At 45.7% G+C, this 14,241-nt stretch overlaps 1 protein-coding gene across 1 annotated transcript in view; it reads left to right on the forward strand.

Moving 5' to 3' along the window:
• LOC122927086 overlaps window positions 1-14,241 on the forward strand; it is a 640,428-nt gene that overhangs the window by 475,072 nt on the left and 151,115 nt on the right. The window contains exons 20-21 of the mRNA XM_044278664.1: window positions 807-883; window positions 962-1,178. Coding sequence (XP_044134599.1) covers window positions 807-883; window positions 962-1,178 — 294 coding nt within the window. The remainder of the gene's footprint in view (window positions 1-806; window positions 884-961; window positions 1,179-14,241) is intronic.

The raw sequence follows: 14,241 nt of genomic DNA on the forward strand, positions 1-14,241 counted from the left end.
GTAGAGGCTGCAAAAGACTTGAGACTGGGATGGAGGGTCACCTTCCAGCAAGACAACGACCCTAAACATATTGTCAGATCTACAATGGAATGGTTTAGATCAAAGCATATTCATGTGTTAGGGCTCATTCACACGAACGCGGTTTGGTTCCGCATTTTTTTCAGCTCGGGTGCGGACCCATTCACTTCAATGGGGCCGCAAAAGATGCTGACAGCGCTCCCATTTTAGATCATGTCCTATTCTTGTCCGTTTCGCAGACAAGAATAGGCATTTCTATAATCGGCTGTCCGTTCCATTCAGCAAATTGTGGAAGGCACATGGGCGGCATCCGTCTTTTGCGGATCTGCAATTTGCGGGCCGCAAAACACAACATGGTGGTGTGAATGAGCCCTTAGTCACAGTCCAGACCTAAATGCCATGAGAATCTGGGATAAGACTTGAAAATTTCTGTTCACAGAAACTCTCCATCCAAACTGACTGAGCGTCGGCTATTTTGCAAAGAAGAATCAGCAAAAAATGTCAGCCTCTAGAGATGTCCAAAGCTGGTAGAGACATTCTCCAAAAGACTTGTAGCTGTAATTGCAGCAAAAGGTGGTCCTACAAAGTATTGACTTTGTGTTGGTCTATCACATAAATACACTGAAATTTTTTAAATTTGTGGGTGTAACGTGAAAACGTGAAAAAATGTGGATAAGTTCAAGGGGTATGTAATAACTGCAGCTTAGTATTATTGAGGTTGTTTTCTCCTCTTGTTGTACTTGCAGTATTATTACCGTTATCACATCTGCAGTATCTTCTCTCTATAGGTTTCTTTGTGGACAGTTCCCGCTATGTCCCGAATGAAGAACAGTATGGAGATCTACAAGCAATGACCACTCCTAAAGTAAAGATGAAACATCTATGTGATATATTCTGGTATCAGTTGAACACCATAAATGATCAATTCTACATTTTTCTCCAGAGATACTACTACAAATATCAGACAGGAAATAGAAAGAAAACCAGAAAACCAACACCTTCATTCAGCAACATCCCAGAGACCAGCGCAGACTTAGACTTCAGCAAAGCAGAAGACAGCGAAGCAGAAGACAGCGAAGCAGAAGACAGCGAAGCAGAAGACAGCGAAGCAGAAGACAGCGAAGCAGAAGACGGCAAAGAATTTGTAGCGTTACGTTCAGGTAATTGAAACTTTGAGGATAAATCTGGCCAAATGGGTGAAATGTCAGCTTTTTTTTTGTTTATACTCAATTTATTGAACAGTACAAACATGTTTTGAGCAGCATTAAGTAGTGCATTGTCAGTCAGATACAGCATAGTATATACAGCATGGCGGCTCAGTGCAATTTGGGATTACATGCTTTCAGGGAAGCTAATTTGCATATATTTTTCTCTGAAACACAGAGGAACGTTGCCAGACCTACATTCATCCTCATGCCCAGTGGCAGGCGTGGCATTTCTAAGGCTATGCAGCCAATAAACGTGCAGGTAAATACTGATGTCATTGTAATGCAGTATCCTTGTTGGTTACTGGCATTACTGTGATTGGCTGGCCGGAACATGTGATCGGGTGCTATACAGCACCCGATGGTGTGTATTCGGCTCATTATTAGTCAGGGAGAGCTGCGCTTAGGAAGTAACAGCTAGTGTAGGGAGTGTGATCGCAATCTATTTAGTTATAAAACATTTCAAAGACCCAAAAGTCCTTTCACCACTTCAAACCCTGCTAGCTGAAACCCCCTTCATGACCAGGCCACTTTTTACACTTCTGCACTACACTGCTTTCACCGTTTATTGCTCGGTCATGCAACTTACCACCCAAATGAATTTTGCCTCCTTTTCTTCTCACTAATAGAGCTTTCATTTGGTGGTATTTCATTGCTACTGACATTTTTACTTTTTTTGTTATTAATCGAAATGTAACGAAATTTTTGCAAAAAAATGACATTTTTCACTTTCAGTTGTAATTTTTTTTTTTAAAACGACATCCATATATACATTTTTCACAAAATTTATTGTTCTACATGTCTTTGATAAAAAAAAATGTTTGGATAAAAGTTATAGCATTTACAAACTATGGTACAAAAATGTGAATTTCCGCTTTTTGAAGCAGCTCTGACTTTCTGAGCACCTGTCATGTTTCCTGAGGTTCTACAATGCCCAGACAGTAGAAACCCCCCACAAATGACCCAATTTCGGAAAGTAGACACCCTAAGGTATTCGCTGATGGGCATAGTGAGTTCATAGAACTTTTTATTTTTTGTCACAAGTTAGCGGAAAATGATGATTTTTTTTTTTTTCCTTACAAAGTCTCATATTCCACTAACTTGTGACAAAAAATAAAAACTTCCATGAACTCACTATGCCCATGATGAAATACCTTGGGGTGTCTTCTTTCCAAAATGGGGTCACTTGTGGGGTAGTTATACTGCCCTGGCATTTTAGGGGCCCAAATGCGTGCAAAGTAGTTTGAAATCAAAATGTGTAAAAAATGGCCTGTGAAATCCGAAAGGTGCTCTTTGGAATGTGAGCCCCTTTGCCCACCTTGGCTGCAAAAAAGTGTCACACATCTGGTATCGCCGCACTCAGGAGAAGTTGGGGAATATGTTTTGGGGTGTCATTTTACGTATACCTATGCTGGGTGAGAGAAATGTCTCGGCAAAAGACAACTTTTCCATTTTTTTTTATACAAAGGTGGCATTTGACCAAGATATTTACCTCACCCAGCATGGGTATATGTAAAATGACACCCCAAAACACATTCCCCAACTTCTCCTGAGTACGGCGATACCACATGTGTGACACTTTTTTGCAGCCTAGATGCGCAAAGGTGCGCAAATTCCTTTTAGGAGGGCATTTATAGACATTTGGATCCCAGACTTCTTCTCACGCTTTAGGGCCCCTAAAAAGCCAGGGCAGTATAAATACCCCACATGTGACCCCATTTTGGAAAGAAGACACCCCAAGGTATTCAATGAGGGGCCTGGCGAGTTCATATAAAAAAATTTTTTTTGACATAAGTTAGCGGAAATTGATTATTTTTTTTGTTTTTTCTCACAAAGTCTCACTTTCCGCTAACTTGGGACAAAAATTTCAATCTTTCATGGACTCAATATGCCCCTCAGCGAATACCTTAAGGTGTCTTCTTTCCAAAATGGGGTCATTTGTGGGGTGTTTGTACTGCCCTGGCATTTGAGGGTCTCCGCAATCATTACATGTATGGCCAGCATTAGGAGTTTCTGCTATTCTCCTTATGTTGAGCATACAGGTAATGAGATTTTTTTTTCCGTTCAGCCTCTGGGCTGAAAGAAAAAAATGAACGGCACATATTTCTTCATTCGCATCGATCAATGTGGATGAAAAAATCTCTGCCACAAAAAAAAAGGAGGGGAAAGGCGTCTGCCAGGACATAGGAGCTCCGCCCTACATCCATACCCACTCGTATGCCCTGGCAAACCAGATTTCTCCATTCACATCAATCGATGTGGATGAATAAATCATTGCAGGATTTTTTTTTTTTATATACAAAGTGTTTGCCAAAGCATAGGAACACCGCCACCTCCTCAGCTCATATGCCTAGGCAAACGTATCTTTTACTGCAGAGTAGAAATCTCGTCTTGCAGCGCCGTATACACCAACTTTTGTGGCGAAGTGCGTTATGCACTTTGTCCCAGGTGAAAGGAGAGGTTTGCAGCAGCTCTGTGTGTAAATGGGCCAAAATAGCCCTGTGTGCCTGTCCTGGTGAGATGTGATCCCTATGCTAGGTGTACCTGTGTGTGGTACTTCCGGAAACACTCCCCTAAGCATAGGGCAGGGTGGTCAGGGCAGTCAGGACAGAAATAGCGGGTGTCACGCCTTATTCCACTCCTGCTACAGACACAACATCTTTTTTGGGGTGACAGTTGGGTTGAGGTACCAGCAACGACATTGGGGAAATGTCGCTCGTGTAGACGGCTAACTACACTAGTGGATGGGGCCACGGAACCTCCTGGATACAGGAGGTTCTCGATGATCTCTTCCTGAAATTTGAGGAAGGATCCTGTTCTCCCACCCTTACTGTAGAGAACAAAACTATTATACAGAGCCAATTGAATTAAATATACAGATACCTTCTTATACCAGCATCTGGTGCCACGGTAAACTAAATAAGGAGCCAACATCTGGTCATTGAAGTCCACCCCTCCCATGTGAAGGTTATAGTCGTGGACTGAGAGGGGCTTTTCAATGACACTGGTTGCTCGCTCAATTTGGATTGTCGTGTCTGCGTGAATGGAGGAGAGCATGTAAACGTCACGCTTGTCTCTCCATTTCACCGCGAGCAGTTCTTGGTTACACAAGGCAGCCCTCTCCCCCCTTGCAAGACAGGTGGTAATGAGCCGTTGGGAGAAGCCCGCGCGACTAGTTTGCGCGGTGCCACAGCAGCTAATCTGTTCTAGGAACAAATGCCTGAAGAGGGCCACACTTGTGTAGAAATTGTCCACATAAAGATGGTATCCCTTGCCAAATAAGGGTGACACCAAGTCCCAGACTGTCTTCCCACTGCTCCCCAGGTAGTCAGGGCAACCGACCGGCTCCAGGGTCTGATCTTTTCCCTCATAGATCCGAAATTTGTGGGTATAGCCTGTGGCCCTTTCACAAAGCTTATACAATTTGACCCCATACTGGGCGCGCTTGCTTGGGATGTATTGTTTGAAGCCAAGGCGCCCGGTAAAATGTATTAGGGACTCGTCTACGCAAATGTTTTGCTCAGGGGTATACAAATCAGCAAATTTCTGCTTGAAGTGGTCTATGAGGGGTCGAATTTTGTGGAGCCGGTCAAAAGCTGGGTGGCCTCTGGAACGGGAGGTAGTGTTGTCGCTAAAGTGCAGGAAACGCAGGATGGCCTCAAATCGTGCCCTGGACATGGCAGCAGAGAACATGGGCATGTGATGAATTGGGTTTGTGGACCAATATGACCGCAATTCATGCTTTTTGGTTAGACCCATGTTGAGGAGAAGGCCCAGAAAAGTTTTAATTTCGGAAACTTGGACTGGTTTCCACCGGAAAGGCTGGGCATAATAGCTTCCCGGGTTGGCGAATATAAATTGTGTGGAATACCGGTTTGTTTCTGCCATGACTATGTCCAAGAGCTCCGCAGTCAAGAACAGCTCAAAAAATCCCAGGGCCGAACCGATCTGAGCTGTCTCAACCCGAACTCCAGACTGGGCGGTGAAAGGGGGAACTACTGGTGCGGCTGAAGTTGGGGACTGCCAATCAGGATTTTCCAGCACCTCAGGGATTCTAGGGGGTCTACGGGCCTGTCTGTGCGGTGGCTGCGACGGGGTAACTACTGCACGTGCCACCGTACCAGCTTCAACTGCCCTTCTGGTGCTCGCCACTTCACCATGTTGTACGGCAGTGCTGGTGTCACTACCAGAGCTTTGAGACGTTCTCATAGCTCTGTTTCCACACCCCTGTGATGATGTCACTACTAGAGCTAGGAGGAGATTTCTTCCCTGTTTCTCCACCTCTGTGATGAGGTCTTTACTTTTGGTTTCCTTCCTCCCAGCTGTTCCTCTTGTGTTTGATTTCGCTGCCTTTAAAACACCCCTCCTCCTTTGTAGAGGTGCGGATTATACTCTTCATTTTGAGCTGTATCTTCGTTTGAGTGTCTTCACCTGTGTTACTTCTCTTCACTGGATCTGTGTCCTGCTGATGCGAGTACTTCAGATATCGTCTGCTGACTTCGGATCTGTTTGCACTGCGGCTGCAGCACCTCAGTTAAGTGTACAGACATTGTGTTTATCTGTTCTTTGCTGACTGGATCCGAGGCGACCCAGGTTCCATCCATATACTGAGCAGGGCACCGGTGGCCGTGCCCCTTCCACTATTGTAGGGGTTTCAGTGGTCTTCAGCCTCAGGTACGCGGGCATGTCTCGATCTACCATTCGGATCCGGACATGCGCATAGCAGCTTAGTGAGAGCTTTTAGGGTCTGGCAGGGGTCACCCTTATTCCTCCCTAGAGTGGGTCCGTCAGTTGTTATTCTCTGTGTACACTCTTATTGCTCATTTACAGCCGTAACATTATAATCCGCCAAACCGTCCTTTTTTTACATGGATCCGCTTTCTGACCTGGTTGACCGCATGCAGGGTCTTTCTTTGGAGGTAGCGGATCTCCGTCAATCTATGACTCAGCTTCAAGCATTGGGCTCTGCTCCGGCCCATGGAGTCTGTTGCGAGCCAAAGGTCTCACTTCCGGAGACGTTCTCCGGGGGCAGTGAGAATTTTGTTTGTTTCAGAGAGGCATGCAAACTCCATTTTTGCTTGTGTCCCCACTTCTCTGGTAATGAGGAGCAGAGGGTGAGGATTGTCATCTCCCTGCTCAGGGGTAATGCTCAGACTTGGGCTTTTTCGTTGCCATCGGGGGATCCCTCCCTTCGATCCGTAGAAAGATTTTTTTTAGCCCTGGGGCAGATATATGATGACCCGGATCGTGTTGCTCTGGCTGAATCTAACTTACGTTTTTTATGCCAGGACAAACTGTCTGCTGAACTTTATTGTTCTGAATTTCGGAGATGGGCAGCTGATACAGGTTGGAATGATGCTGCACTCCGGAGTCAGTTCTCTCATGGTCTCTCAGAGAGATTGAAAGATGCGTTTGCTTTCCATGAGAGACCAACGTCCTTAGAGTCTGCCATGTCATTGGCGGTACGCCTTGACAGGCGTCTAAGAGAAAGAAACGAGACCTCTCTGTCCAGTCATTTTCAGTCTAGGGGCAGTGGTGCGGACTCATTTAGTGTGCAGGGGCCTCATCCTCTCTCGGTTCCCTCTGTGGAGGAGCCCATGCAGCTAGGTCGACTTGCCCCAGATAAAGGAGGATTTAGTCCTCAGATAATGGTGTGTTTTTGTTGTGGGAGCAAAGGTCATTTGGCTAATGTTTGTCCGTCTAGGAGATTCTTGAACTGTACTAAGAGTTATAATAAGAGAAAGACCTCAAAAAGTAAATCATCAAATTCTGCTTCATCTGCTACTTTGGGCAAAGTTGATGTAGGAATTGATGCTTTTCCTCTGACCTGCAGTTCCCGTTTTCTCCTTTCTGCCAGGGTAGCGCTAGGGAGCAAAGTCATTTCTTGTGAAATTTTTGTCGATAGTGGAGTGGCCGTCAATCTTATTGATACTCAATTTGTAGCCATGCATGGTTTTCAGGTTTGCACGTTAGAAAAGGATATACCTGTTTTTGCTATTGACTCTGCTCCACTCTCGCAGAGATCTCTGAAGGGCATTGTTCACAATATCCGGTTAGCGATAGGTGACACTCATGTGGAGGATATATCTTGTTTTGTCCTTAACGGATTGCCTTCTCCTCTAGTTTTGGGGTTACCCTGGCTTATTAGACATAACCCCACTATTGATTGGCAAGGAAGGCAAATAATTGAGTGGAGTGAGTTTTGTAGAGAGAATTGTCTCACAGCGATTTTTGCAGAGGTGTCTACTAAAACTGTGCCATAATTTCTCTCTGAGTTCTCGGACGTGTTTTCCGAGAGCGGTGTTCAGGAGCTACCTCCTCACCGGGAGTTTGACTGTCCCATTAACCTCATTCCCGGCGCCAAACTGCCAAAAGCACGCCTCTACAACCTCTCACAACCGGAAAGAATCGCAATGCGAACTTATATTTCTGAGAGTCTCGATAAGGGGCATATTCGTCCCTCAAAATCTCCTGTTGCCGCTGTTTTTTTTTTTTTGTTAAAAAGAAAGATGGCTCTCTGAGACCTTGCCTAGATTTTAGGGAGCTGAACCGTATCACGATTCGCGATCCCTATCCTCTTCCTCTGATCCCGGACCTCTTCAACCAAATTGTTGGGGCCAAGTTTTTTCCAAGTTGGATTTGAGAGGCGCATACAACCTGGTCAGGGTCAGAGAGGGGGATGAATGGAAAACGGCCTTTAATACCCCTAATGGGCATTTTGAGAATCTCGTTATGCCTTTCGGCCTGATGAATGCTCCGGCCGTCTTTCAGCATTTTGTTAACAGTATTTTCTACCATTTAATGGGGAAATTTGTATTGGTGTATCTTGATGATATTTAGATTTTTTTCCCCTGATGTTCAGACCCATCAGGATCATCTTTTTCAGGTTCTGCGGATTCTGCGGGAGAATAAATTGTACTCCAAGCTGGAGAAATGTGTTTTTATGGTATCGGAGATTCAATTTCTGGGTTTTTTCCTCTCTGCTTCTGGTTTTCGCATGGATCCGGTGAAGGTCCGTGCTGTGCTGGAGTGGGAGCTTCCTGAGAATCAGAAGGCATTGATGCGCTTTCTGGGTTTTGCGAACTATTACAGAAAGTTCATTTTGAATTATTCCTCTATTGTCAAACCCCTTACTGACATGACAAAAAAGGGGCGGATTTTTCCTCTTGGTCGGAGGAGGCGATTGCAGCTTTTTCTAAGATTAAAATGAGTTTTGCGTCTGCTCCCGTCTTGGTGCATCCCGATGCTTCCTTACCTTTTATTGTTGAGGTGGATGCTTCCAAGGTGGGTGTGGGTGCAGTTTTGTCCCAGGGCCCTTCTCCTGCCAAGTGACGACCCTGTGCTTTTTTCTCTAAAAAGCTCTCCCCGGCAGAGAGAAACTATGATGTGGGGGATAGGGAGTTGTTGGCCATCAAGTTGGCTTTCGAGGAGTGGCGCCATTGGTTGGAGGGTGCCAGGCACCCTATCACCGTGTTTACCGACCATAAGAATCTGGCGTACTTGGAGTCGGCCAGGCGTATGAATCCGAGACAGGCCAGATGGTCTCTCTTCTTCTCCAGATTCAATTTTGTTGTTACATTCCGCCCTGGGATCAAAAATGTGAAGGCTGATGCTCTCTCTCGCTGTTTTCTGGGAGGAGGAAACTCCAAGGACCCGGGTCCCATTTTGGCGGAGGGGGTGGTTGTTTCTGCCCTGTATTCTGACTTGGAGGCTGAGGTCCAGGCTGCCCAGACTGAGGTACCTCCCCGTTGTCCTCCTGGGAAGTTGTTTGTGCCTCCTGAGTTACGTCACAAACTCTTCAAGGAACATCATGATACCGTTCTTGCTGGTCACCCCAGGAGTAGAGCCACGGTAGATCTCATTGCTCGGAGATTTTGGTGGCCGGCTCTCCGTAAGTCGGTGGAGGGTTTTGTGGCTGCTTGTGAGACGCGCGCTCGCGCTAAGGTCCCTCGTTCATGGCCTTCAGGTCCCCTTCTTCCGTTACCCATACCTTCCCGTCCTTGGACACACCTCTCCATGGACTTTATCACGGATCTTCCTCGTTCCTCAGGGAAGTCGGTGATCCTGGTGGTGGTGGACTGTTTTAGCAAGATGGCTCATTTCGTACCCTTCCCTGGTTTACCCAGTGCTAAAACGTTGGCGCAAGCTTTTGTCGACCATATTGTTAAATTACATGGCATTCCCTCGGATATTGTTTCTGATAGAGGCACGCAGTTTGTGTCCAGATTCTGGAGGGCTTTCTGTTCTCGTCTGGGGGTTCGGCTGTCCTTCTCTTCTGCTTTTCACCCGCAGTCGACTGAGCGCGTCAACCAGAATCTGGAGACATATTTGCGCTGTTTTGTGGCAGAGAACCAGGAGGATTGGTGTTCATCTCTCCCTCTTGCTGAGTTTGCTCTGAACAACCGTCGTCAGGAATCTTCTGATAAGTCACCATTCTTCGGTGCATATGGGTTCCATCCGCAGTTTGGGACATTCTCGGGAGGCGCTCCCTCTGGTTTGCCTGAGGAGGAGAGATTTTCCTCGTCTTTGTCTACCATTTGGCAAAAGATTCAGAGTAATCTTAGAAAGATGAGTGAGAAATATAAGCGTGTGGCTGATAAGAGACGTATGCCTGGTCCGGACCTGAATGTGGGTGATCTGGTGTGGTTGTCTACAAAAAATATTAAACTGAAGGTTCCCTCCTGGAAATTGGGTCCCAAGTTCATTGGCCCTTATAAAATCTTGTCAGTCGTCAATCCTGTTGCCTTCCGTCTTGATCTTCCACGGGTTTGGAAGATACATAATGTATTTCACAGGGCTCTTTTAAAACCATATGTCCAGCCTACAGTACCCTCCTCTTTGCCTCCTCCTCCGATTTTGGTTGATGGCAATCTGGAGTTTGAGGTTTCCAGAATTGTGGACTCTCGCATTGTCCGCGGTACTCTTCAGTACCTCGTTCATTGGAGGGGTTATGGTCCTGAGGAGAGGATGTGGGTTCCGGTGTCGGACATTAAAGCCACTCGCCTCGTCAGGGCATTTCATATTGTAGGGGTTTCAGTGGTCTTCAGCCTCAGGTACGCGGGCATGTCTCGATCTACCATTCGGATCCGGACATGCGCATAGCAGCTTAGGGAGAGCTTTTAGGGTCTGGCAGGGGTCACCCTTATTGCTCCCTAGAGTGGGTCCGTCAGTTGTTATTCTCTGTGTACACTCTTGTTGCTCATTTACAGCCGTGACAGCTGGTACTAGGTCCAGGGAGGGCTGTGCTGCTGGTGTATGCCTCACCACGTAATCCGACAGCACCAGCCCCACTCTGCTGCCCTTGAAGCGGATCCTGTGCAACCTGTGGTCTAGCGACACGGGGCCGGGTACGCCTGGTGCTATCAGGGACCTCAACCTCCTAGTCCGAACTTTGAGTCAGACTGCCACTGCTTTCTACAGGTTCATATTCTGACCCACTCGATTCATCAGATGAGGGTTCCCATTCCTCATCCGACTGGGTCAGAAGCCTGTAGGCCTCTTCAGAAGAATACCCCCTGTTTGAGATTTGGGCTACTAAATTTAGGGGTATTTCCTGAGACTACCCAAGAAAAAAAGCAAGCCTGTCTTACAAATGGGAGGCTAGCGAAGTACCGGAGGCCGCTGCGGTTGATAAAAAATATCAAAACAGATTTTTTTTTTATCGCCGCAGCGCTTGTAAAGTGATTGTGCAGTGATAAAAAAATAAAAAAAATTGGTCACTGGGGCGGGTGTGGGCGTGGGTGAACGCATGTGTGGGCGACCGATCAGGCCTGATCGGGCAAACACTGCGTTTTGGGTGGGGGGCGAGCTAAGGTGACACTAATACTATTATAGATCTGACTGTGATCAGTTCTGATCACTTACAGATACTATAAAAGTACAAATGGTGATTAGCGATACGCTAATCAGCGAATCAGTGACTGCGGTGCGGTGGGCTGGGCGCTAACTGATCGCTAAACTACCTAACCAAGGGGCCTAAACTATGCTAAAACCTAACAGTCAATACCAGTGAAAAAAAAACTGACAGTTTACACTGATCACTTTTTTCCTTTCACTAGGTGATTGACAGGGGCAAGAAGGGGTGATCAAGGGGTTAACTGGGGTGCAGGGGGGTGATCTGGGGCTAAGTGTGTGGTGTTTGGTGCTACTCACTGTGATGCCTGCTCCTCTGCTGGATCCAACCGACCAAAAGGACCAGCAGAGGAGCAGGGAAGCCATTTAACACATTATATTTACAAATATAATGTGTTAGATGGCTTGTGATTGTTTTTTTTTTTAAATCATCAGCTTGCCAGCCACGATCATTGGCTGGCAAGCTGATGACGTGAACCCCCTCGAACCATTGCCGGCCCGCGATGCGCATGCGCGGGCCGGCTAAGCGCGTCAGCTCGCGTCTCCCAAGATGAAGCATCGCTGCGTGACTATGCCTGACACTGCCGCCTCCGGGCCGCGATCCTGCGTTAGGCGGTCCGGAGGAGGTTAAAGGACTATTGGGTGTGGTGGCAGCAATCTAATATAGCCATCCATTTTTTTTTCTCCATACTTTTCCATACTTTTTCTATAGAGGGTGTCTGCAGTGACTTGTGAAATCTGTCCAATACCTTCTGTGTGTCAGGGCCAGATATAGAAAAATATAAGTGGAAACTAGTATTTTTTTTAAATACTTTTCCTATAGAAGGGTGTCTGCAGTGACTTCTGACATCTGTGCCTTCTGTGTTTCAGGGCCAGAGAAAGAAAAAATATAAGTGAAATCTAGTATACAAACCGGATTCCAAAAAAGTTGGGACACTTTACAAATCGTGAATAAAAACTGAATGCAATGATGTGGAGGTGGCAACTTCTAATATTTTATTCAGAATAGAACATAAATCACGGAACAAAAGTTTAAACTGAGAAAATGTACAATTTTAAGGGAAAAATATGTTGAATCAGAATTTCATGGTGTCAACAAATCCCAAAAAAGTTGGGACAAGGCCATTTTCACCACTGTGTGGCATCTCCCCTTCTTCTTACAACACTCAACAGACGTCTGGGGACCGAGGAGACCAGTTTCTCAAGTTTAGAAATAGGAATGCTCTCCCCTTCTTGTCTAATACAGGCCTCTAACTGTTCAATCGTCTTGGGCCTTCTTTGTTGGACCTTCCTCTTTATGATGCGCCAAATGTTCTCTATAGGTGAAAGATCTGGACTGCAGACCGGCCATTTCAGTACCCGGATCCTTCTCCTACGCAGCCATGATGTTGTGATTGATACAGAATGTGGTCTGGCATTATCTTGTTGAAAAATGCAGGGTCTTCCCTGAAAGAGATGACGTCTGGATGGGAGCATATGTTGTTCTAGGACCTGAATATATTTTTCTGCATTGATGGTGCCTTTCCAGACATGCAAGCTGCCCATGCCACATGCACTCATGCAACCCCATACCATCAGAGATGCAGTCTTGGGTTGTCTTGTCCTCTTTGGTCCGGATGACATGGCGTCCCAGATTTCCAAAAAGAACTTCGAATCGTGACTCGTCTGACCACAGAACAGTCTTCCATTTTGCCACACTCCATTTTAAATGATCCCTGGCCCAGTGAAAACGCCTGAGCTTGTGGATCCTGCTTAGAAATGGCTTCTTCTTTGCACTGTAGAGTTTCAGCTGGCAACGGCGGATGGCACGGTGGATTGTGTTCACTGACAATGGTTTCTGGAAGTATTCCTGAGCCCATTCTGTGATTTCCTTTACAGTAGCATTCCTGTTTGTGGTGCAGTGTCGTTTAAGGGCCCGGAGATCACGGGCATCCAGTATGGTTTTACGGCCTTGACCCTTACGCACAGAGATTGTTCCAGATTCTCTGAATCTTCGGATGACGTTATGCACAGTTGATGATGATAGATGCAAAGTCTTTGCAATTTTTCGCTGGGTAACACCTTTCTGATATTGCTCCACTATCTTTCTGCGCAACATTGTGGGAATTGGTGATCCTCTACCCATCTTGGCTTCTGAGAGACACTGCCACTCTGAGAAGCTCTTTTTATACCCAATCATGTTGCCAATTTACCTAATTAGTGTTAATTGGTCTCCCAGCTCTTCGTTATGCTCAAATTTACTTTTTCCAGCCTCTTATTGCAACTTGTCCCAACTTTTTGGGGATTTGTTGACAATGGGAAAATTTGAATCAACGTATTTTTCCTTTAAAATGATACATTTACTCGGATTAAACGTTTGATCTGTCATCTACGTTCTATTACAAATAAAATATTGACATTTGCCATCTCCACATCATTGCATTCAGTTTTTATTCACAATTTGTTTAGTGTCCCAAATTTTTGGGAATCCGGTTTGTAATATAAAGGAAGTAGATCCGGTTATAGATGATCTCCGAGCCAATCATCTACTGAATGAAGAACAGTATGAAGATCTACGAGCAATGACCACTCCTGAAGAAAAGATGAAACGTCTATGTGATATATTCTGGCATCAGTCGAACACCACAAAGTATCAATTCTACATTTCTCTCTGGAAATACAACTACACCGTCATGAATAGGTTATCACTGTCAGACAGAAAACCAACACCTTTATTCAGCAACATCCCAGAGACCAGCACAGACTTAGACTTCAGTCTAGCAGAAGACAGCAAAAAATATGTAGTGTTACGTTCAGGTAATTGAAACTTTGAGGAAAAATCTGGCCAAATGGGTGAAATGTCAGCAATTTTTTTGTTTATACTCAATTTATTGAACTTTTCGACAGTACAAACACGTTACTAGCAGCAAGAGGTTGCACATAATCAGTCAGATACAGCATAGTATATACGGCATGGCGGCTGATGGGGAAGGAATATCAAGACCAGCAGTTTCTGCGCTATTCTTGATATCCCCTGGTCTGCCGGAGGATGCACCAAATTTTTTATGAGGCCCACAACTCCTGCTTTATAATTAGGCGGATTCCATAAGAGTCTGTGCGCCAAAACAGAAATCTGCTCAGAGCTGCCATAGATTTCAACAAGTCCAGCAATATTATACAAGTGATG

This window comes from Bufo gargarizans, chromosome 2 (assembly GCF_014858855.1).
Source record: "Bufo gargarizans isolate SCDJY-AF-19 chromosome 2, ASM1485885v1, whole genome shotgun sequence".
Lineage (NCBI taxonomy): Eukaryota > Metazoa > Chordata > Amphibia > Anura > Bufonidae > Bufo > Bufo gargarizans.